We start from the raw sequence: 20,166 nt of genomic DNA, 5'->3' as shown, positions 1-20,166 counted from the left end.
GGCGAGCGAGACGTCCTCGAAGATGTTGGCTGACTGAGAGGGGAGTGGTCGGGTATTGTGACGAGGCATAGACGAGGGCTGTCGTCTTGACGAAGCAGGCGTAGGGCGACGAGAATTGATCCGTCGGTGCCTGGTCAACGACTTCTTCTTGCCAGTCACGGAGACGGCGAAGACGGCGGGCGGGGGCAACGACGCATCTACAGGATAGTTTTAATCGAATGATCCTTGTGGTGACGCCTGTGACGAACGTACCAGAGCTTCCATACGTTATGGTCCCGCAAAGGATCGTCTTGGCGAAACATCCTTGCTTGAATTGAACGGCCAAGCGACCGCGGAGGGCGTCGCACCTCGGTGCGAAGGCGAACAGGGTGAACTCGCCGTCCCTCTGGCCCTGTTGGACATTCGTCCCCAGATCCTGGTCGTCAACCGACAGGCCGAAGTAGATATTGTCGGGGATTTTGCTATGAACGCGGACGGTGGCGGCGATGGTCGCGCCAGGGCGAGGCACGGAGCCAGTGTAGTTGAGGAGCTCGAGATGAGGAGAATGAGTCGATGATTTGACGATCATGGCGGCGGTGGCAGGGCAGGCCGGTGACTATAGAAGGCGAATTTCACTGGCACCGCTTTGGCGCGGAAGGGGGAGGGGAGTTGTGGGGGCGAGTGGGCCGGGGAGGGAAGAGGTGCTGTGTCTCGGCTACCAACCCGGCTTTTCAAGTCGAACGGTCGGTCCGGCCGGTCAATCAGGACGCAGCAAAGGAGAGGGGGGGGGGGAAGACAAACAACGGCCACGATCGCCTCATGCCCCATTATCGGGCCGCACATGTCAGCGCCCCAGCCAGTGGCCTGGAAACCTTATTGCGTGAAACATCCTGGAATAGGGGTCGGGATATTCGTCCTTTTGATGAGAGTCGAGCCCGTCTTTTTTTTTCTTTGCGATCTGCCGAGTGCCGACAGGAGGTCGGTAGCCTCGTTCCCGTTCGCGAGCCAATTGTATACAGTCGGTGATCGGCGATGCAACTGTACCCGTAGCCGATAAGCCTGCGGCCACGGATAGTTGCATGGACGTACGCTCGCATCCTTGGTGCATGACATGATTATCGCGCTTCCCGAAGGGCCACTTCGTGTGGCGTGCTTCGCGCTCCAAGAGCGCTGATACTGTGAATAGGAGGAGAAGACCAGCAGAACGGTGATGCGGCCCATGCGCTCCGAACAGGGAAACTGTTGGCCGAGCGTTCGGAGAAATGTCAGGGGGTATTCTTCGCGCCACACCAGAACAGGTGCAAGGCACGCGATCCATTAAGATTAAGCGTGGACATGTCCGCAAGAGGCAACTCCGACAATAGTACGACGCCTTGCGGACGCGAGGTACGCTGGTAATGAGCACCCTCGGAGAAATAGCCATCTCCGCGGGGATGGTTGGGTAGCCGCGAAAGACGATCGAGGGAAGGTCGCAGGAACCTGCTGATGGGACGCATATGGAACTGCGCCGAATCGGTCCTGGTCGCTGAGGCCACACTCGCGGTGAAGTTAAAGCACACATTGTGGGCCATTGTGGGGGGCGTCTCCTGAACACGTAAACCGCAACAGGCGCTTTGCGTTTCGTTCTGAGTCAGCCGCTGGGCGCAAGAGCCGCGGGACGAGAGGGTTGGCGGACTGGTGTCTTCGCGACATACATCGGTAGTGCCGATCTCTGATCTTTCCAAGGATTCTGATAGGTGACCGGACCATGGACTATCACCGTCGAGAAAGACGAGCGAAACTGCATGTGATATCCTGGGCTATCGGGCGTTCACGATCTAGATCAGTTCCGTAGTCACCGGCGGCACAGCCCTTAGCCATCGGCGGCTTGTGGCGTCGTTAAAGACTTAAAAGTGCTACAAAAAGCTCGTAGTCAGGGGCCGTACAACGCAGGCTAAGGCTCAAAGCGTGGACTGGACCCACATGCTCTCCGTAATAACCCCTATTGAAACGAGAGGCCCTGAAGCGCGCGGAGCCGACACAAGAGAGTGCAGACAGGAGTGCCCTGAGCTCCCGAGGTGCAAAGTGGTTCCAGTGGGTCACCCGACGCTCGAAAAAGGAAAGATTAACGTAGGTGGGGATTCTACGCTTCCTGAAGCGGTAAAACCCATCGATTCTGGACGCAACTTAGCATGTGGTATTCTTTCTGGTGCTCGACGAAGGCACCCGAACCTTGTGTGTGGTGGGGCAGTGAGGATATAGACATACGATAGCCTGCTGGATACTGATTATTGCCTATGTCGCCCCGTCGGCAAAGAAATGGCCGTCCAGGTGGCCGGCAGGCGCGTGGGTTACCGCGACCCGGATGAGGAGATCAAACTGAGATGATGGTCTGGGCACGGATAAGTGGATTGGCAGGAGGCGCTGCAAGGATATGACCGAACCGGGGAATAGCCCGGTAAAGGAGGCGCGACCTATTTTGATTTCCATCTGGAGCTAGTGCGGAGAGAGATGATGAATATATGCAGAGATGACAGCGTGAACTGGGGATGATATGGCCGCGATAGGGTCTGCCAAGGGCTAGGGGGAAATCTTGATGTGCCCCCTTGCTGTGATCCATCGACGCTCAAGGCAGGCGCCGTCGCAATTCGTCGGTCATGCACGCCCTCGCCGCCGACCGATCAGTAAGAGTCGTGACTTCGGCCCCGCGGATAGTGCTAGTGTCAGAGAACAAAGAAGACGTGCGCGCGCTCTCTTTGTCTGATTGTTTTAACCATCTGATACGGTTGACAGCGATCGTAGGCCGGACGGCCGGTGAGCTTTCGGGGGAACGCATCGTAGGATCCTATGAAATCATCGTACGCATAAAACGAGGTCAGCCAACGAAACACCAGCTTCTCCGCAGTACGCATGACCTAGCAAGGTGTACTGCCTAGTGATATAGCACACAGACGCTATTATTCTTGGGCTTGTCTCGATGTTTTCGCGTGAACCCCAAGTGTCGGTGATACGGACACGTTCTTCGCTGGCGCGCCCTGTATGATCGACCACGCCAGGTGACTGGTGGTCGCGGTGCATATAAGCGCCAGACAAACACAATGGCGATATTTCGCGATCGGACGATAATAAAGCGACCCTTTCCCTAACCCTCCGGATAAACACGAAGCTGGACAAATGCATGATTTTCTGAGAGGAATGCAGCTCGTCAAGGCGCCGCACCTCTGCAGGAATTGTATCAGGACCTGGACTTCTCATCGATGATCATATCCCAGCGCCGTCACCAGCGGTAGAGGTCAATTGTTCTGCGCCACGAATTCTATCGTAAGAGGATGCCCATGTAAACTCTAGTCGTCTGCAGGATTAACAACATTGACAAAGATCTGGCTTTCGATTCCAGGGACGAAACGACTTCGCTAGGTCGCACCGTCGCAGGGGGCGTCGCTTCAACTTTTTTCTGGCGTCACGATCACGTGCAAGTTGCTCTGTTCGTGACGCAACGTGCGCGACGCGCGTCACGGTCGTGTCGACCTTATCCGAATCGTGATTAGTCGACGTCGAGCGTCGAGAAACCTTCGAGGCATAAGTACGTCCGGACGTCTTCCGTGTCCGTTACTCCCTGCAGCTGTTTCGTCGTCAAGCTTGCTGGGAAGTGATGACGCCATGCTCAAATCTTCGCTGGCTCCCGGCGGACTGGCCTGAGCAACTCCAGGGATCTTCGTACCCAAGCTTGTAGATGCGGAGCTGCACATCGACTCCAGTAGTCTTCTTCAACATCCCGGGGGAAGCATGCCCCCGGAGTCCCGGCGGTTGGCGCTTGCGAATCACGTCGCCAATTTCCGCATCGGGCAGCCCGCCTGCCCAGAAAACACGCCTTCGTCACGTTTGAGGCGCATCTCGAGATTTATTGATCGCGGCCGACGATCTCTCCACGTCGGACATCGGTCACCTGCCGCTTCTCGCACCGCGCTCAAACCGCACGCGCTCACCCGGCCCCGGATTTTTTCTCTAAAAAGACACCTGTCTTTTGGGATTCGCCCCCGCCCCGCGTCTGTTTTTCTCTGTCTCTCTCAGCAGTCCCATGCTGTGTCCGCTCGTTCAACATCGTTGACCTCCACTCTCTTTTGTCCATATACCGGCTGTTGTCCTACGCCCTTTTTCTGAGCCTGCCGTCGCTCTAGCCGCGGATCCCGCCATGAACCGCCAGCCTGCTTTCTCCGTGGCCGAGTTCAACGAGCTCGTCTGCTCGACACTCGATCGCGTCCCGCCGCCGGACCTGTCCTTCTCGGTGCCGCTTCAAACAAGACGGGACAACTCCCGGTCGACCCTAGATCTGTTTCGGAGGTCCAACTCGCGATCGCAAACCCGCGCGGAGAGGGCGGCGCCCAACCCGACCGCCACGCCGGAGCCGCCCCGCCCCAAGCATGCGCGCACGCGCACCAACTCGCTGCCGAAGTCGTTTTTTGACATATCGCCAGACGCCAAGGCGACGGCTGCGCAGGCCGTCCACCACCAGGAGAACACCCGCTCTTTCTTCGATCAGAGGCAAGCGCTCGATTTCGCGCGCTCGCTCCCCCACGCCCGGCCTTTCCAGTCTCTTCTCGCTGCCTTTCAAACTTGGCGCGTCACCGGGCGGCGCCTCCAGCCGGAGAGGACTGAGCCCTCTTCCGACACCCATCAGAGCCTCATTCGCGGATGACATGGGCAACTTGCCGTTTTCCTCGAACGACTTTGAGTCTCCTCGCGATCCTCCTATGACCCCTCTTTCAGCATACAACCCTCATTGGCCCAGCTCCGCGGTATCCGACGTACCCTCCGTGAGCCGTTGGTTTTGATGAACATGTTCTCGTTGCTCATCGTATCCGTCTAGGAACGCGACATTCCTTTCAGGTTCGGAGATGCGCTGCCGGAACCCGTCTCTCTCAACGATTCTGTAAGTCTTGCATGTCTTGTGGGGATAAGGACTGACATCGGCATCTAGGCCGAGTTGATGCCGCCGCCGCCTCTGCCCGACTACCTGCACCTTAGAAGAGGCTCAGCGACGTCTACCGCGACCAATGTAATGATCCCACTCGCTACGCTGCGAGGCCGTATCACTGATCGCAATCACACAGCAATCCAAGTCAAGCATTGCATCTAAGCTGATGTCGAAACTGGGTCGCCCGTTTACCTCCAAGAGCAGCCCGTCAGGCACTTCGCCCGGTTCGCTACCTTCCTCGTCGCTCCCGGTCACGCCCATCTCCGCTACCTTCAATTTTCCCGAGAACGTCAGAGCGAGTAGGCGACCTTCGGCTGAGGTCGAAGAGAGAAGCTCTCGCACGACGAAGCGCAAGGATAGGTCGGGAAAACAGAAGCCCTCCAGTAAGGTTCAGGAGAAGCGGTCCAAGTCCAAACCGAAGCCGGTTCGCATGCGCATCGACGTTCCTGCTCCTCCCAGGCGATCCACGTCCGCTCCGTCCCTGAGACAGCGCGCCAGCCTCGCGGATCTGGACATAGAGGAAGAGCTCAACCAGGCCGACATGGAGCGCGCATTCACTCCGGAGTCGGATCCGTTCGCCAAGGGCGAAGTCGAGCTCGTGGACGCATTTCATTGCTCGCCATCGGGCTCGCCTTCGAGGACGCTCGGGTCAGCGGCCGGCAGCATCTATTCGCTCAACGACGACTATTATCCCGCGCCGGAGAGGATTCCCTTGCCGCTTACGCCTACCTCGCCCGAGTTCGGAGGCTTTTCGCGTTCTTCGTCTCAACGGAGTCGCGTTACATTCGAAACCCCGAAGGTTTACGGTTGCTCATACGAAGCCCCGCACCCGCCTACTTCCTACAGATTCCCCGCGCACTCGCCCAAGGGCAACCCTCCCAGCCCTCGTCGTTCAAGCCCTCGGTCTCATCTCGAGCGAGCGATTCTGGCGTACCCCACTCCTGAGCTGGAGGATGGACCTTTGGATAAACCAGGCTTGCGTCCCAGGCTTTCGTCCGTTTCGGCAACCAGGCAAAGGCTACTGAGACGGGAATCTGCGAAGGCCGCTCCGACCCAGCCATTGCCTGCACCCCCTATGCGCCACTTCTCCGGCTGCTCCGCCGACTTCGGGGGCGGCTTGTTGGACGAGGACTCTGCCAGCACGCCCAAGGCGAACAAGACATGGGCCATGCAATGTAGGACGCCCGCAATTTCACCTGAGGGGCAGGCGGGCAGGGCCTCGTGCGAGAGCGGGAGCAGCATAGGTCTCGGTCTGGTGGACTGCGTGGAACCTTCGCGGATGCGCACGCCTGAACCCCACGGCACCACGGGAGATGTTGCCTTCACACCACCCCAGTTACCGTCGACTGATAACGATACCACTCCCGTACGCCGTTCCCCGGGAAAGACGACGCCTCCGTCGTACAGGATGGCTAAATACGTGCCTTTGGAGAAGCACAGAGGCCGGGAACCGCCCTCGTCCCCGCCCTCGTACCGTCCGCGGCATAGCGAGAAGGCGCCTTCAGCAGGATCAGCATCGTCCGCTGGTGTTGCCCAAGATCCGTTCTCGAATAGGCAGCATCTCCGCCCTGACTCCGAGCGGACGTTCGATGGCTCTATCGGGTCTCTGGGCTCCTTCAGAAAGTCCGGCAGCTTGTCGATCACGTCTCGTTCGCCTGCCCCGTCTCTGTCTGAGTTCCCGTGCCCGCCGCTCGCTGCGGCATTGTCCGGAGCTGATTCGGGAGCGGACACAGATGCGTCTCTAGCTTCGGGGGCACAAACGGCGGAGCGACAGCGTTCTCGGAGCGGTCGTTCTGGCTCGCCCTTTCCCTTCGCCAGGAGCAACTCGACCGAGATGGAGAGCCAGAAGATGCTTGAGGAACCCACGACGGCGGTGACGGAGGACGTTATCATGCCGGGCGCATATATCGAAGACTTAAGCCCTCCAGCGGATGGTCAAGTACGGCACAAGCCCTCGTTCCCTTTCGAGCATCAAAGGCAGCGCTTCCTGAGCGAGATGGACCTCATGTTCACCCCGCGGAGCAGAGAGAGCTCGATCGCTGGCGATGATCACGAGGGCAGTGTGTGCTTCAGCGACCCCTGGATGATGCCCTCCGGCGCGAGCTCGAGGGCTGGGTCGGTCAATTGTCTGTCAGACGATGGGGATTCCGCTAGCATCGGGAGATTATGCATGGACATGTTGTCGTTTGACGATGATGGGGAGGGCCTGGGGAGCGGCTTGGACGAGGATCTGTTCGAAGACGCGAGAGATGATAGTGGAGTCTTGGGGGAAGATTCAACTGTGCACGAGCTGCATAGTTTCAGAGAGAAGGGAGGACGATGGCTTCAGCCGTATATCCCAGAGGTTAGTGACTTGGGAGCGTATTTCGTGGTGCAGAGGCTCACATGATGTGAATTAGTTCTCAAACGCGCGCTCGAATTCACCGGTGCTCGGCCGTATTCCCTCATCGTCTGGTAGATTGTCCCCGAACGATCGTACACCCACGTTGGAAACGGGCCCTACGGTGTCGTCTATTTTTCATGGTCTTCGCCGGCTTCACAGTTCGTTCTCAAAGGTCGCGGACGTGAAAGATCCTGAGGAGTCTGACTCTGCCCTCACTCCGCCTCCGCTGCCTGATGTACTAGAGTCACCAGTTCCGGTGGAGAAGCCGCTTCCGTCTGTCCCGTCTTCCCCGGTCTCGCCGGTTCGGTCTATCAGGACAAGAGAGATCACTCAGCGCTTTAGAAGGCTGGGCGGTGTCAAAGCTGGACTGCCTTGGTCGTCATCGGAGGCGAAGACGAAGCTGCCGGATCGAGAGGGTGGCGGAGCTGAGCGCGTCGCGCACTCTCGTACGCATTCGCTCGCCTCCAAGGGGAGCACCTATCACAGCGCTAGGTCTTCATGGGCGTCGGGCCAAGAAGAACGAGCCGCGGAGGACGACACGGAACTCGATACGCCTTTGTGCCCGACTTTCCCGGTGGATCTTCTGGAGGAGGAGGAGGCAGATGAGGATGAGGCATGCAACGAGCGTGACTCTGGCGTGTTCGTTCGGCAAGACGGACCCAGCTCTCTGCATGCGACCGGCTTCAAGACCTGAACGCGAGACAAGAGGTTCACCAAGCACACATCCAGGATTCGGGTACTGTCGCGTTTCACCTTTGGGCGCCGTTCTATTCTACAAGCACTGTAATCTGACGCTATCAGTCACGTTCTCGAGCTTCCAGCTGTGTCAACGTTATCCATGTTATTCTCCACCATGTTGTGCGATATGTGCAGTTAATCGTTGATACCCCCCTGTGTTCTGGAACCTCGAGGTATGAGTAAGCTAGTAAGCCTTCGCGATAGTGTATTTGTTGTTGGTACGACGTGATTGATAGAGCTTAATAGACCGCAAGGGATTGTCGAGGGAAACCAAAACGAAAACCACCTGGTACCAAACATTGTCGACGTGATACGCCAGAATCTTGAGAGCAACTCTCACTGCTGAGCCGATCGGCACTTGGGGCTTGCTATGAGGTACTCCCCGGTTATCTATGGAAACCCTTCGCCAATTGTACCTAGATGAGCGTCATGTCTCCGATTCGAGACACGATATCGGGGGAGAAAGAACAAGATCGCCGGTCGGTCACTAGCAATCGGGCTCGGACCTTGCTCGGGACCACGGAGCCGGCGAACACACTGAGACAAAAAGGCTGTGTTCGGGATGGGGTTCGGGAGCGGGAACTAGGGGTGCGTCTGAGGCAAGTCTGAGGGTTTGCAGGAGGGACTGAGGTTACGACTCTGATCGTTGGGAGGTCAGCCAGCGTCCAGTGACTGCCATTGACGGCAGGCATTACGAGAACCGCGGTTCAATATCATAGGATACCCAGTCCACAGGAACGGGGCCCGATACCGTGATACGAGCATTCTGAACATGTGGATACGACTCCATCGCCAGGTACTAGGACTGGTCATCAACGAGGATAGAGGGATTAAGATTAAGGCTTGGGCATGGTAAGTACCTCCTGTGTGATGTCGACAGCCGAGGAGACATACCTGATTGCATGCACTCACGGCTCGAATGCGATGGCGCCGAGTCATGTCATTGACTTGAGACTGTGCTCGTTCATGGAAGGAATACGTTGTCGCTTAACGGATGTTGTTCGGCATCAAGACCTGTAACCAAGTGGCATTGTGCATCAGTATGCGCCAGCTTGCGTAGACTCGATCACCCTTACAATCTGGACAAGTAGCCGATTTACGTCCACCGAACTTGAAGTGATAGAGAACTGCATTCTACGGATGTCGTATCATAGTTCTGAATGCTGTTTGTAACATGCATCATGGCGTGTTGATTCTGAGCGTGATCCAGCCTCCAGTCCGGCGCCACCGTTTTTTGGCAGTCGCGCATCGAACCTGCCCCATGGCCAAACGCAAACAGAAGACCCAAGACGAAGTCGATGGTGACGATAGCGACGTCGTATGTGATTTTTTGTGACGATGCACGCTGTGAGGGGGAACCTGAAACGCTGGTGCTCTAGTAGAGCCTCGTCGATGTCGACTTCGAATTCTTCGATCCGAATCCGAAGGTCGATTACATCGCCCTCAAGAGGCTCATCGTACAACAATTCCAAAGCGATGCGGAGGCTTTACAAGTGAACGATTTGGCAGATCTCATCCTTAGCCAACCCCTGGTCGGGACGACGATCAAATGCGACGGGATCGAGAGCGATCCGTATGCGGTGCTTACGGTGTTGAACATGCATGTTCACCAGGTGTGTGAATGCTTGTGCCTCTGCCTCTCAAGGTTGGTTTCGAGAACGATTTTGCTTATCGCAGGCTCGACCTTCCATACGGGCCATCAGGGATTACGCTCTCGCCAAGTCGGGAGCCAATCCTGCGTTTCATCAAGCGCTCCAAGGCCTCCTGGGGGAGTCAGGATTGCAGTCCCAAAATCACGTCGGACTCGTGTTCTCCGAGCGACTGATCAACATGCCCGTGCAGACCGTCCCGCCGATGTACCGTATGCTCGAGAACGAAATCAAGTGGGCCATTGACGACGTGGGTTCTACTTACGCACTCAAGCTGCAGAAGCAACTAACAGCCGGCATCTCACAGAATGAACCATACCGTTTCACGCATCTAATGTTCATCTCAAGGATATACAAGCTCACAGACGCGGAAGCTGCAGAGCTCCATGCCGACCAACCACGGTCGAAAAAGCACAAGAATGCCGCAGCTGCGCAGGCGTCTAGCACCGCCAAAGGCGGATCGTACTCGTTCCATCCCGAAGATGAGATCATCCAAAAGGTCAGCATACGTGATTGTTACCGATGATCCGTCCGCCCGTAACGGCCACCTGACGCCGGCACTCTTCCGTTTGTAACTAGTTCGCCACGCACGCCATCGATTATTCGTTCACGAACGCGCAACCACGGGACGAGGAGGCGTTTGGACTCGATACAGGGGGGCGCATGATGCTGGTCCCCTCAGACCGATTCCAGGAGCTCATCGCGGCAATAAACAGGGAATATGCCGTCCCCCCTTAAATGCTGACCACCACGGAAATATCAATGTATGCCATCGTCATTGCAATCAGTCTGCATCGATGTCCGCGCAAGCTTGTCCGAAGTCGTTTACCACATCACATATAGCACGTAGACTGTTATAAAGGGGTAAGATGATGGCCAGTGTACTGTGCATAGGGGTGCCCGCACACGTCGCGCCACATGGCGACGGAATACCGACGGAGAACGCGGACCTTGTCGATGATCAAATGGACGATCTTACCACATGTCGCAGCAGCTTGCAGCGGGCCGCACGCGTCGTGCCGTAACTGCACAAACATCGCGAATGTCCGAACGTCCAGACGTGCCTTATCTTGACCTCTACTATTATTCCGAGTATGATAAGTACCTGCCCGGACCAAGCCTTGCACTTCATCCTCGATGTACTCTCGCCCCCTCCTCGGACGGCCGCAGTGTAGGCTCACGCGCCTCCCGCGACTGCCGCCAGTCCCGAAAGCCAGGCGTCTGTCGAGCGAACCGCCCAACCCTGGACCGGAACGCGAAGCGCGCAAGCGACAGGCACTTCGCCTATCGAAATACGGATTCGCAGCGACAGGAGGCATCCTTGGAGCCGCTCTCCTGCTGGGGCTTGGAGATCGCAGCGTTCACGCCGATGCCGATGCGGAGGAGGACAAACACAAGCGGCCTACGGCATCCTTGGGCAGCCTCATCCGAACATACGTGGTCTACGCTGCTTGCTCGTTCCCTACTTTGGTGGATGCCGCGCCGACTGTATTGAATACGCTCCTATCGATACCGGGGGTGAAGCACATCACGGAGGCCGTCGTGAGGGCGACCTTCTTCTCGCAGGTGCGTCGGCCCGTATATATGCGAGTGTCTCTGGCTCATCAAACGCTCTTACGTGTTTTACGCAGTTCGTAGGAGCCGACACTGCGCAAGAATGCATCCCTTTACTGAAGGAATTGCGTGCTGAGAACAAGGGCTGCCTATTTGCATACAGCGTGGAGGTAGATGAGGCCGAAGCAGCTGGCGTTCAAGTCTCACACACGAATGAGCACGAGAAGCCGCCTCATAAACAGGCAGTGGAGGAAATGATCAATTGCATCAATGTTGCCGCCGATTTCGAAGACGGGCTGGGAACTGAACGGACCGGTAGGAGGACGTGGGTTGCGGTGAAACTCGTATGTGTTCACGTCTGGACCGCTCCCCGACCCTCTCCTGATAACCAGTCGTACATCACTCAATTCCCTTAGACGGCATTGTTACCGGATGCTCAAACTCTCGTCAATTTTTCATCCTACCTGGTCAACTCCCGTCCTCGGACTAAATCGCCGATAGCCTTTCCTGGTTATCCAGTCCCCACGGATCTGGATATTCTCGCTTCTCCGTCTCCCCCGGCAAAGACTCCTCTCACTACACAAGACATCGTCGCTCTCAAAGAATTGTACGATGACATGTTCAGGATATGTTCGCGGGCGCAAGAGAGGGGGGTAAAGGTCATCATCGATGCGGAATACACGTAAGCTGTCGAGATCCGAGATGCACGTCTTCATCTGCTCATATGGTCTACCGCAGCTGGTACCAGGTATGCGTTCCACCATTTAGCATGCCCAGCGTAGCACTGAAAACGCGGCCCAGCCCGCGGTAGATGCGTATGCACACGCGCTCATGCGCCATTTCAACAGACTGCCTTCGACCGGAGGTAAATGGAAGCAGCTCATCGGATCGACACCAGTAGCCGCTCCCGCAGTGCAACCGCTGATATATCAGACTTACCAGGCCTACCTGCGGAGGTTCGTCTTTCAACATTATCCCCTTCTTTATCGCGCCCAACGTCCTTTCGCAGAACGTTGGGTTACTTGCAACAAAGTCTCGAGGATGCGCGCGAAAACGGGTTCGCGCTCGGGGTCAAGCTCGTCCGCGGCGCGTACCACCCGCACGAGCTGGCGGCCCACCCGAACGGCAAGACCCCGAAGGATTCCTCCGACCCTAGCCTCCAAGTCAAACTGCCCTCTATCTCGCCGGACCCGGAACCGCCCGTTTGGCTGAAGAAGTCGGAGACGGACGCGTGCTACAATGCGTGCTTGCGCGTGCTGGTTGAAGGCGTCGCGAAGGATGTGAAGGCTCGCGGAAGAAACGGAACGCCCACGATCGGCGTGTTGTTCGGCACGCATAACACGACGAGTGCAGAGCTCGTGCTGGAGGAAATCGTTCAGCACGGACTGGGGTCCAGGACGCAAGGAGGAGAGGTCGTCTTGAGCCCGGAGGTCACGGAAAGGATCAATATGGGCCAATTATATGGTATGTGTTGTCTCACCGCACTACAGCATGTGGTGGCTCAATATCTAGAATAGGGATGAGCGATGAACTTACGGACTACCTAGCAAGCAAGACGAAGGCGGCTTCGCCGTTCGTGCTGAAGTGAGCTCTCTCCTCTACGCTTCCATAATAGATAATTTTGGTGACCAACGAACATGTTGTTAGATACGTCCCCTATGGCGCTTTGAAGGATGTCATGCCATATCTAAGCCGCAGAGCAATCGAGAACAAGTCCGTGCTCTTCGATGGAGCGGCGGCCAAAGAAAGGCAACGCGCATGGAACGAAATCAAACGCCGGATATTCGGATAATGAATACATTTCGCTGGGTTCTTTCCATGTACTAAGTACAGTTCTTTGGGCAGATAGAGTGGAGATCGTTTGCGATGTGAATATGGAGGTGATGACGATGACGATGCACACACGATATAGAGCATTTCAAACCGCGCGCCATGCATTTAAGCGCCTACCAGTTCACGGAACTCGGTCGCCCATTCGCTCTTCTGCAAGACCTCGATAAATGCGTCAAACTTGGGCGACAGGCCAGAAACGGATATCTTGCTAAGCGCCGCAGACGCGCGAAGAGTGCTTCTGCGCAGCTCTGCCGCCCGTTCGACGTCCTGCTTTACTGTATCTTTGGTGACGTTGGGACCCTTGACCGATTTCTCAAGCAATGGCGTGGCCTCATCGAGCCGCTGGGCAACAGCGGTGGGCGCTACTTGCGAGAGGCGGAAGAGGATCATGTGGCATATGACCTTGATCTCGTCTGAATCGTCTCCCAAACCGCTGAGGACGCGCGCCAACAGTTCGTTGATGTCCAACTTGGGAAGGCAAGTGTCGAGCTAGAGATGACATGCATAAATCAGGTCGACGAATAGATGTTGCTCAGATACAAGCCTACCAGAGTGTACACAGTCTCGTACGCCGTTTTGCGGGCATCGAGACCGTCGTCGACTTTGTGTGTCCAAGGGCCCATCTGCACAGTGCGGATAAGCTCAGGTTTGACCACGGTTTCCGAGTAAAGGTTGGGTATGATAAACGCGAGGTGCTCCCGAACGAGATGCGGTTTTGTGCGCGCAGCTGAGTTCAATGCGGACAGAGCGAGTCGTCGCACAGTCTATAAATGATGTGAGAGGTTACCCGATGTAACCTCATATGCACTACGCACGAGATCCGGGTCTTGCATGAGACACAGGAAGTCCACGAGCAGCGGAGACAGCAACTCGTCATACGATTGCGAGGCGTCCGCGAAGGTGTAGCGGATGGCGGCGATGACAGTAGCTCTTGCAGCAGGATTTACGTCACGAATACGTGCCTGAGTCGCCGGTTAGCGATGCTGGACGTTGGACGTCCTCAAGTATGCAACACGTACATGAAGCTGCGGCAAGTATTGTGATGGATGTGTTGTGGTGAGCTTTCCAAGGCACGCCGCCGCGACGTTGCGCGTAGCTTCTTCAGCATTCTCAGAATTTTCGAACAGCGGAGTCCACAGGGTGTCGGCAACCGTCTCCAGTTGCCCATGAGACGTGTGACTGACGACCTGAGCGTATACGGTCAGTAATGTACGTCGACCGAGCAATTGACAGCACAGCACCTCTTTGAGAGCGTGTAGGGACAACAAACGCTTCTGAGGATCACTCTTTACCAGCTTGACAATGGCCGGAAGGAACAAATGTAAGTTGCCGATCGCGATGTTGCCTGGGTAAGGGGAGGGTAAGGACGGAGGATCAGTGTCAGCCATTGAGACTTGCCGGCAGCGAAGGCAGCCGCAGTGCGTATTTCCTCCTGCTCTGCACCAAAGTGGTTAATAGCATGAGTGAAGATATCTTGTTGGTTCGACATGTCACTGTATTCTCCAAGGAATTGAGGAGTCGTGTCGGCAATCTAGGGTGGGACACTCACATGAAACGCCCGCATTCTCCCAAGGTTAAGAGACTGAGAACAACTTGTCGTGGCTTCGCCTTAGAGGCAGGCTAGTCGTGATATTCATAGGTGAAGGAGATACATAGTATTCAAGGTATCTCACCTTGATGTTCTTGGAAAATTCAGCGATAGTACCGGCGGCGATGGCCAATTGGCTCTTGACGACCTGTGCGATACATTTCGCTACGTTCGCCTGCGATACCTCGCCGTCCTCAGCCTTCTCGGCAGTGATCTTCAGGTTTGGAACCACGTGCGTGGCTATTTCCATGTCGGCTTCCACTAGCGCACCAAAGAATCCAAGGAGGGAATCAAGAGCGGTACCGGATACCAATGGAGATGCCGCTACGCCATACACGTCCTTCAAGATATCCCGCTCAACCTCGGGGAATGTTGAAGACGGCGAGAGCTGCAACAGCAGAGTGAGCGTGGCGGCCGAGTGAGACAGCAATGATATATCCGATGTCGCAAGGAAGCCCTTCAGTTGGGGAACCAAGGCGGATACAAGATCGCGAGGAACTTCCGATTTGTACCTGCGCTATGATCAGTAAGGATGTGGATGGTAGGTGAATGAAGAACTTACTTCCTCAATAAGGCATCAAGACATGTGAATGCCTCGGGCTTGCCCGCTCGTCCGCCTCTCTTGAGTAGCGTCATCACCCAATCGATCGAGGCACTGGTCCAGTCGTCACCAACGTCCACTTCTTTCGCTACGCGAGTCACTACGTTCACCGCGCCTTCCGTTCGTCCCGTGGTCCGACGTATATAATCCCATTCTTTGCGGTCTTTGCTCTTCACGACGTCTGTGGCGCAAATCCACAAGTCCGCGATGCACTCCTCCGCGCATCCTCGCACTTCGGCATCCGTATCGTGGTTGCTCAGCCTCTGAACAGATTCTTCATAAACCCGGTCCGCCCAGTCATTGCCTTTTACCGGTTTCATCGCGTTGAGAAGCGAGGAAAAGACGCGAAAAGACTCCGACGCGACGCGGGGATGTCTCTCAGCAAGTGACTTGAGCAACGCGGGGGTGATTGTTGGAAGGGAAGCCGAGAAGGTAGGAGGAGAGTGGGTTGAGAACAACCTGGCGAGGAACGTCAGGCAGGAAAGCTGCAGAGTAGCTCCGGTATTGTTGGATGTCTGCGAGAAAACATTCTTGGAGAGCGATGCAATGACTGGAATTTGATTGGAGAGGCTGCCAGGAAGTACGAGGAGCAATGTTGACAACATTCCGAATCCAGATTGAAGAGTGGCTGGCGACGCCTTCCTTGACTTCAGCTGGTTTAATAACGTTTTGGAGAGGCTTGGCACTTGAGCGCGCAGAAGAACGGACGGAGTCTCCTCGACCTCCATACCTTCACTTTCACGCTTTCTCTTACCGCCGACTGATTCGATGTCTTTGGAAGGCTGGACACCACCAAACACGCGAGTTTGGTGAAGGAGGGTATTGTAGGTCGCCCATACCTCTAACCGCACGGTTTCCTCGCGGTCACCGAAGCGGGAGATGAGCACAGGGGAAACTTCTTTATAAAGAGCTGCGAGTAGATCGGGACGGGTCCCAATAACAGCAGCGAGAAGTTTCGTGGCCGCACGACGTATCTTGTACGAGGTGTCTTCATCGTCCTCATACCTGTGAATCCGTCAGCACTGATACCAAACACACCAGATGACCGCATACTCGTCCATGTCATCATCCTCGTCCTCGTCCTCCATTTCCTCGTCCTCGTCATCGTCGCCAGCATAGTTGGGGTCGTACTTGATATATATGTTCCCCACCTGGATAATGTTACCAACGAACGGGCTAGCCTCAATCGGACAACGCAGAACCAGAGCTTCTAAGGCCTGTAGACAACTCTCTCGAAGTTCTTCGTCGTCTCGTTTCGCAGCCTCGACAATTCCTGGTACAATCTGACTGATGGAGGGTGCTATCTGACCTGGAGTGTGCCGTGCCACAGCAGTGACGAGCTGTACGGTTGTGCGCTGCTTGTCCAAGTTGGATCCGGGCGCCAAAAACGGAATGATATCTTTCTGAAGCAGGGTAGTGAAGAGCTGTGGTGACGATATAGGCACGACCTGCGCAAGAGTGATAATGGCGCGTTTGCGCACGGCGGGGCGAGGATGGGATAGCAGAGGAGAGATCGCGGAAAGCGGCGCGGGGTTCAGGTTGGCGGTAGCGAGCTGAGTGGGGAATCTGCTGGTGAGGATTGAGAGGATTGAGAGCGTCTCGATCAAGGCTTCTGGCGACGCCTTAGTCTGCAAAGAGGTCTTAGAGCAAACAATATGTGGTCAGGACTCTACTCACATTCGACAATTGCGAGACCAGCTTAGGTGCCAGCTTGTAGCAGGCTTTCGACGTGATACTTTTGTCAGCCGGCAGTTCCGATGTAATGGTCTTCAAGGCTTTGAGAGATATGAGTGGTCTTGACGCGAAGATTGTCGTGACAGTACGGACCAAGGCCAGAGATGTCTCGTAGTTCCTCATCCTTGCCCGCGGAGAATTCGATGAGCTTGTCGATAACAAGATCCAATTGGTTCTCCCGGAGGATCTTGGTGAGTTTCCCCAAGCTAGCGAAGTAAGCCCCAGAGCATAGATAGGAGATTCATTATGCTCACCATTTGACAGCCTGGTTCTTCACCTCCGAGATATTGTCCTCCACGAGTGCCATGACTTGCTTCAGTACCTTCATCTCAACAGTTTCGTCACCGTAGAAACTATTGGGATCTTGTTCGATCTCCTTCATCAGATCGTTTAGGCCCATATATCTGACCCAAATATTCAGTCGGACAACCTTGCATGGGCGATCCCCGAGCGCACCGGAAGTCCTGGTCCGACGATTGCATCTACGAAGGAGCTTAGAGCCACACCCGGCGCCACATTTACTATACATACCTTTTCGATGAGCCCGTTCATGATGTACGTCTTTGTCATGATGAATGAGCGGTGCTATCTATAATGGAGGAAATGGAAGGAAATGGAGAAGGAGAGTGAAAGCCAAACGACGATGCAGTGGACGGTGGTAAGCCACACAACGCGTGCGCGTGCCGCTTCCGATCGCGCGGCGCACCTGGCGCCGTTAGTTCTGGTTCATCCGCTCATTGGAATACGTCATTTTCATAAGTTCAATACTGCAGGATTACTGTACACATCCTCTAGTTTACAGGTCAATCAATAGCGCTTCCTTACGTTCTGCCGGTGGGGCGGGAGAGCTGTACATGGAGACTGCTTGAGGAGCCGCGGTCGGGACAGCTGGGAAAGACGGAAGGGAGGGGGCAGCCTGAGTCGCTTGCTGATGAGGGGGTGCATAAGACGCATATGTGGGTTGACGGGAGAGCGAAGATGGCGGGCTGTACGCTGAAGCCGGTTGAGACGCTGGCAGCGCACCGTTCGCGTGCGCAGACGGAGGCGGCGACTGAACCTGGCCAGGAATGACTGATGATGGGGCGTAGTTCTGCGGTGGTATGCTGGCTGCGGGAGTAGGAGCCGAGTATTGTTGTCGTTGTTGCAGTGAGTCCGGCTGCCATGGTTGTTGTGGAGAGTACGAGACCGGGCTAGTCACTTGTTGAGGAGGTTGATAGGAGGTGAGGGAAACGGCTGATGTATAGCCCGATGTCATCTGGGGCTCCGAATGTGAGGTACTCTGAGCAGGCGATGACCATGGAGCTGGTGCGGGAGAAGCGTAGCTCGGCGTGTAAGGTATCGAAGTTGAGGGTGCATATGACGTGGGTTGTGAGCTTTGCCATGTCGGTCGGGAGACTTGCTCGGTGAGAAGGCGGTCGTAGATCTTGACGGCTTGCGAGAGTTTGGTGTGCATATCCGTAAGGACCTCTGCGGACAAGCGCGTGAGCGTTGGTCATGGCGCGTGGAGAAGAATCTCACGTACCATGTTTGCGGTTAGTGTCCTCGATGCTCATAGTGAGTTTCGGCGTTAAGGTCGTCGCCTTGTGGTGAAGCTCATTGATAGCCGGATAGCGCAGTATGTCCTGACCATGTTGAGCCTGTACATGTTCGACCGCTTGGTTGAACGTCAAGATGACGTCGGACTCCAAAGGCGCAAGATCGTAGTTCGGTAACGATGGCACGGATGGCTGAGGGGTAGGCACGGATGCAGGAGGATACGACTGAGAGTATCCAGGGCCGGCGTACGCGAAATAAGGCTGCGTTGAGTCCGAACGCGGGGTTTCCAGTGCGACGGGTGCGCTGGGACGCGGTGCATTTGCCTCCCTTAGGCTCGCCTCGATAGCGGTTTTCAAGTCGGGATCGTCTTCGTCATCCGCAATAGGCCGCGTCTTCCGGTCAACCAAGGGCGGCTCCGACAAATACCAGTCGGTGGGCTGCTCCGGAACATAGCCAGGACGGTTTGCATGAGACGATCCCATCTCGGAAAGAGAAAGCTGGATGGCCCTCTGAAGCTCAGCATCTTCGAAGTCCCGCTGATGACGGTGTCGGTTGGCTCCTTGGCTATATGACCGGCCATGATGAGTCGAAGGCTTGTGTTGGGACGCGTGCTTCAGGAGCTTTGGATGGCAATTGTCGCACACTCGTACAGGATCAGAGATGCCGAAGTGTGGAAGAGGGAGAGACCTGGAGGAGCATTTTTGATCGAAGACTTGTCCACAGTTCCGGCAATGATGTTTGCGATTGGTAAAGCTGAAAGGATCACGACAACGAAGGCAGAGATCAGAATCAATCCATTCCGGCGCGGTCTGGGTGTCAACCATGGCTGCGCTTAGAACGGTTGGATCCTTCGGGGGAAAATTGAAGCCTGGGATTCTGTGAGGTTCACTCAAGGCACCGAGACACACGGGAACACACCTTCAGCCTTCAATGTTTTATACACCTGGGGTACATAGGCAAGGCTAGGTTTGCCTTCGAAAGCAATCGCCCAATTCTGAATCAAGCGCAGCAACTTGTTCTTGACCTCATAGTTGAGGGCTGGCATCCTCAGGATGGATACCAAGTTGTCCATGAAGTCTCGAGCAGCAATCTCCTGCAGGAAATGATCCCCCCCATTCTTGATACAGACGTCGGTCAACTAATCCACGATACGTCAATCATGTTGGTTGGACGTGGACGAGCATATCACTTACACCGAGCGCTAGTAGCTGAACATTGGGGTTCTTGTGATTCAGTCTCCGCTTGAGTGACTTCACAGCGTCTTTGGCTGGCACCGTCTTCGAGCGAATCTGGTCGCAGATCTCGAGATTGAGTGCAATGTCCTCTGAGCCAGCGGGGAGAAGCTCCGACGTTGCTTTGTCTGCAATAACTCATGAGTTCTATTCGATATTTAGGATGCTAGAACCCACCGACTAGCTCGTCTACTTGAGACGTTCCCCACAGCCAGGATGTCATGGTGGTCGATGAACAGTTGGCAGAGCACCTGTAAGGCAGCGGTGGCGCTCACCTGGCGGCACAGCTGAGCGCAGCTGCGTCACGCAGTGAAGCTGTGGCGGCCTGGCGGGGCTGACTCAGAGTCTGGATTATTGAAGCGGAGTCTGAAAACGTACGGGGCTA

The 20,166-nt window shown here is 55.7% G+C and overlaps 6 protein-coding genes across 6 annotated transcripts; 4 read left to right on the top strand and 2 right to left on the bottom strand.

Annotated features, from left to right (window-relative positions):
* Positions 1 to 4,150: 4,150 nt before the first annotated feature.
* On the top strand, positions 4,151 to 4,654 carry PUNSTDRAFT_128977 (uncharacterized protein; the record flags this gene model as incomplete). Its single annotated transcript, XM_007378144.1, has 1 exon — positions 4,151 to 4,654. The coding sequence occupies one exon, from the start codon at positions 4,151 to 4,153 to the stop codon at positions 4,652 to 4,654; it is 504 nt and encodes a 167-aa protein (XP_007378206.1).
* A 55-nt stretch (positions 4,655 to 4,709) lies between these two features.
* Positions 4,710 to 8,010, top strand: PUNSTDRAFT_139885 (uncharacterized protein; the record flags this gene model as incomplete). Its single annotated transcript, XM_007378143.1, has 5 exons — positions 4,710 to 4,772; positions 4,826 to 4,888; positions 4,937 to 5,014; positions 5,070 to 7,277; positions 7,333 to 8,010. The coding sequence occupies 5 exons, from the start codon at positions 4,710 to 4,712 to the stop codon at positions 8,008 to 8,010; spliced, it is 3,090 nt and encodes a 1,029-aa protein (XP_007378205.1).
* A 1,262-nt stretch (positions 8,011 to 9,272) lies between these two features.
* Positions 9,273 to 10,472, top strand: PUNSTDRAFT_94301 (uncharacterized protein). The gene is made up of 5 exons (XM_007378142.1): positions 9,273 to 9,372; positions 9,437 to 9,667; positions 9,732 to 9,953; positions 10,011 to 10,202; positions 10,283 to 10,472. Exons 1-5 carry the CDS (start codon positions 9,316 to 9,318, stop codon positions 10,439 to 10,441), a joined length of 861 nt encoding a protein of 286 aa, XP_007378204.1. The 5' UTR covers positions 9,273 to 9,315; the 3' UTR covers positions 10,442 to 10,472.
* A 368-nt stretch (positions 10,473 to 10,840) lies between these two features.
* Positions 10,841 to 13,049, top strand: PUNSTDRAFT_56386 (FAD-linked oxidoreductase; the record flags this gene model as incomplete). The annotated part of the gene is made up of 8 exons (XM_007378141.1): positions 10,841 to 11,269; positions 11,335 to 11,601; positions 11,674 to 11,939; positions 11,996 to 12,005; positions 12,059 to 12,213; positions 12,267 to 12,730; positions 12,775 to 12,841; positions 12,905 to 13,049. The coding sequence occupies 8 exons, from the start codon at positions 10,841 to 10,843 to the stop codon at positions 13,047 to 13,049; spliced, it is 1,803 nt and encodes a 600-aa protein (XP_007378203.1).
* A 146-nt stretch (positions 13,050 to 13,195) lies between these two features.
* Positions 13,196 to 17,583, bottom strand: PUNSTDRAFT_58963 (ARM repeat-containing protein; the record flags this gene model as incomplete). The annotated part of the gene is made up of 15 exons (XM_007378140.1): positions 13,196 to 13,579; positions 13,639 to 13,854; positions 13,906 to 14,052; positions 14,110 to 14,277; positions 14,332 to 14,435; positions 14,459 to 14,583; positions 14,640 to 14,710; positions 14,764 to 15,190; positions 15,241 to 16,284; positions 16,318 to 16,907; positions 16,957 to 17,054; positions 17,107 to 17,219; positions 17,268 to 17,417; positions 17,470 to 17,495; positions 17,545 to 17,583. The coding sequence occupies 15 exons, from the start codon at positions 17,581 to 17,583 to the stop codon at positions 13,196 to 13,198; spliced, it is 3,702 nt and encodes a 1,233-aa protein (XP_007378202.1).
* Positions 17,584 to 18,527: 944 nt separating this feature from the next.
* Positions 18,528 to 20,007, bottom strand: PUNSTDRAFT_58873 (VHS-domain-containing protein; the record flags this gene model as incomplete). Its single annotated transcript, XM_007378139.1, has 4 exons — positions 18,528 to 19,417; positions 19,468 to 19,687; positions 19,743 to 19,909; positions 19,959 to 20,007. Coding segments are annotated over 4 exons (1,326 nt in total), but the record flags the coding sequence as incomplete, so codon positions are not given.
* Positions 20,008 to 20,166: the final 159 nt, after the last annotated feature.

The sequence above is a fragment of the Punctularia strigosozonata genome (genome assembly GCF_000264995.1).
Source record: "Punctularia strigosozonata HHB-11173 SS5 unplaced genomic scaffold PUNSTscaffold_1, whole genome shotgun sequence".
Classification (NCBI taxonomy): Eukaryota; Fungi; Basidiomycota; class Agaricomycetes; order Corticiales; family Punctulariaceae; genus Punctularia; species Punctularia strigosozonata.
This window is presented reverse-complemented; position numbering and strand designations above follow the sequence as displayed.

What these genes read in the sequence shown, in the direction of transcription:
- PUNSTDRAFT_94301 (XM_007378142.1), top strand. Translation starts at nt 9,316, where the DNA reads ATGGCCAAACGCAAACAGAAGACCCAAGACGAAGTCGATGGTGACGAT. An exon ending in ATGGTGACGATAGCGACGTC is followed by an intron (nt 9,373 to 9,436) that starts GTATGTGATTTT and finishes GTGCTCTAGTAG; the next exon opens with AGCCTCGTCGATGTCGACTT. An exon ending in TGAACATGCATGTTCACCAG is followed by an intron (nt 9,668 to 9,731) that starts GTGTGTGAATGC and finishes TGCTTATCGCAG; the next exon opens with GCTCGACCTTCCATACGGGC.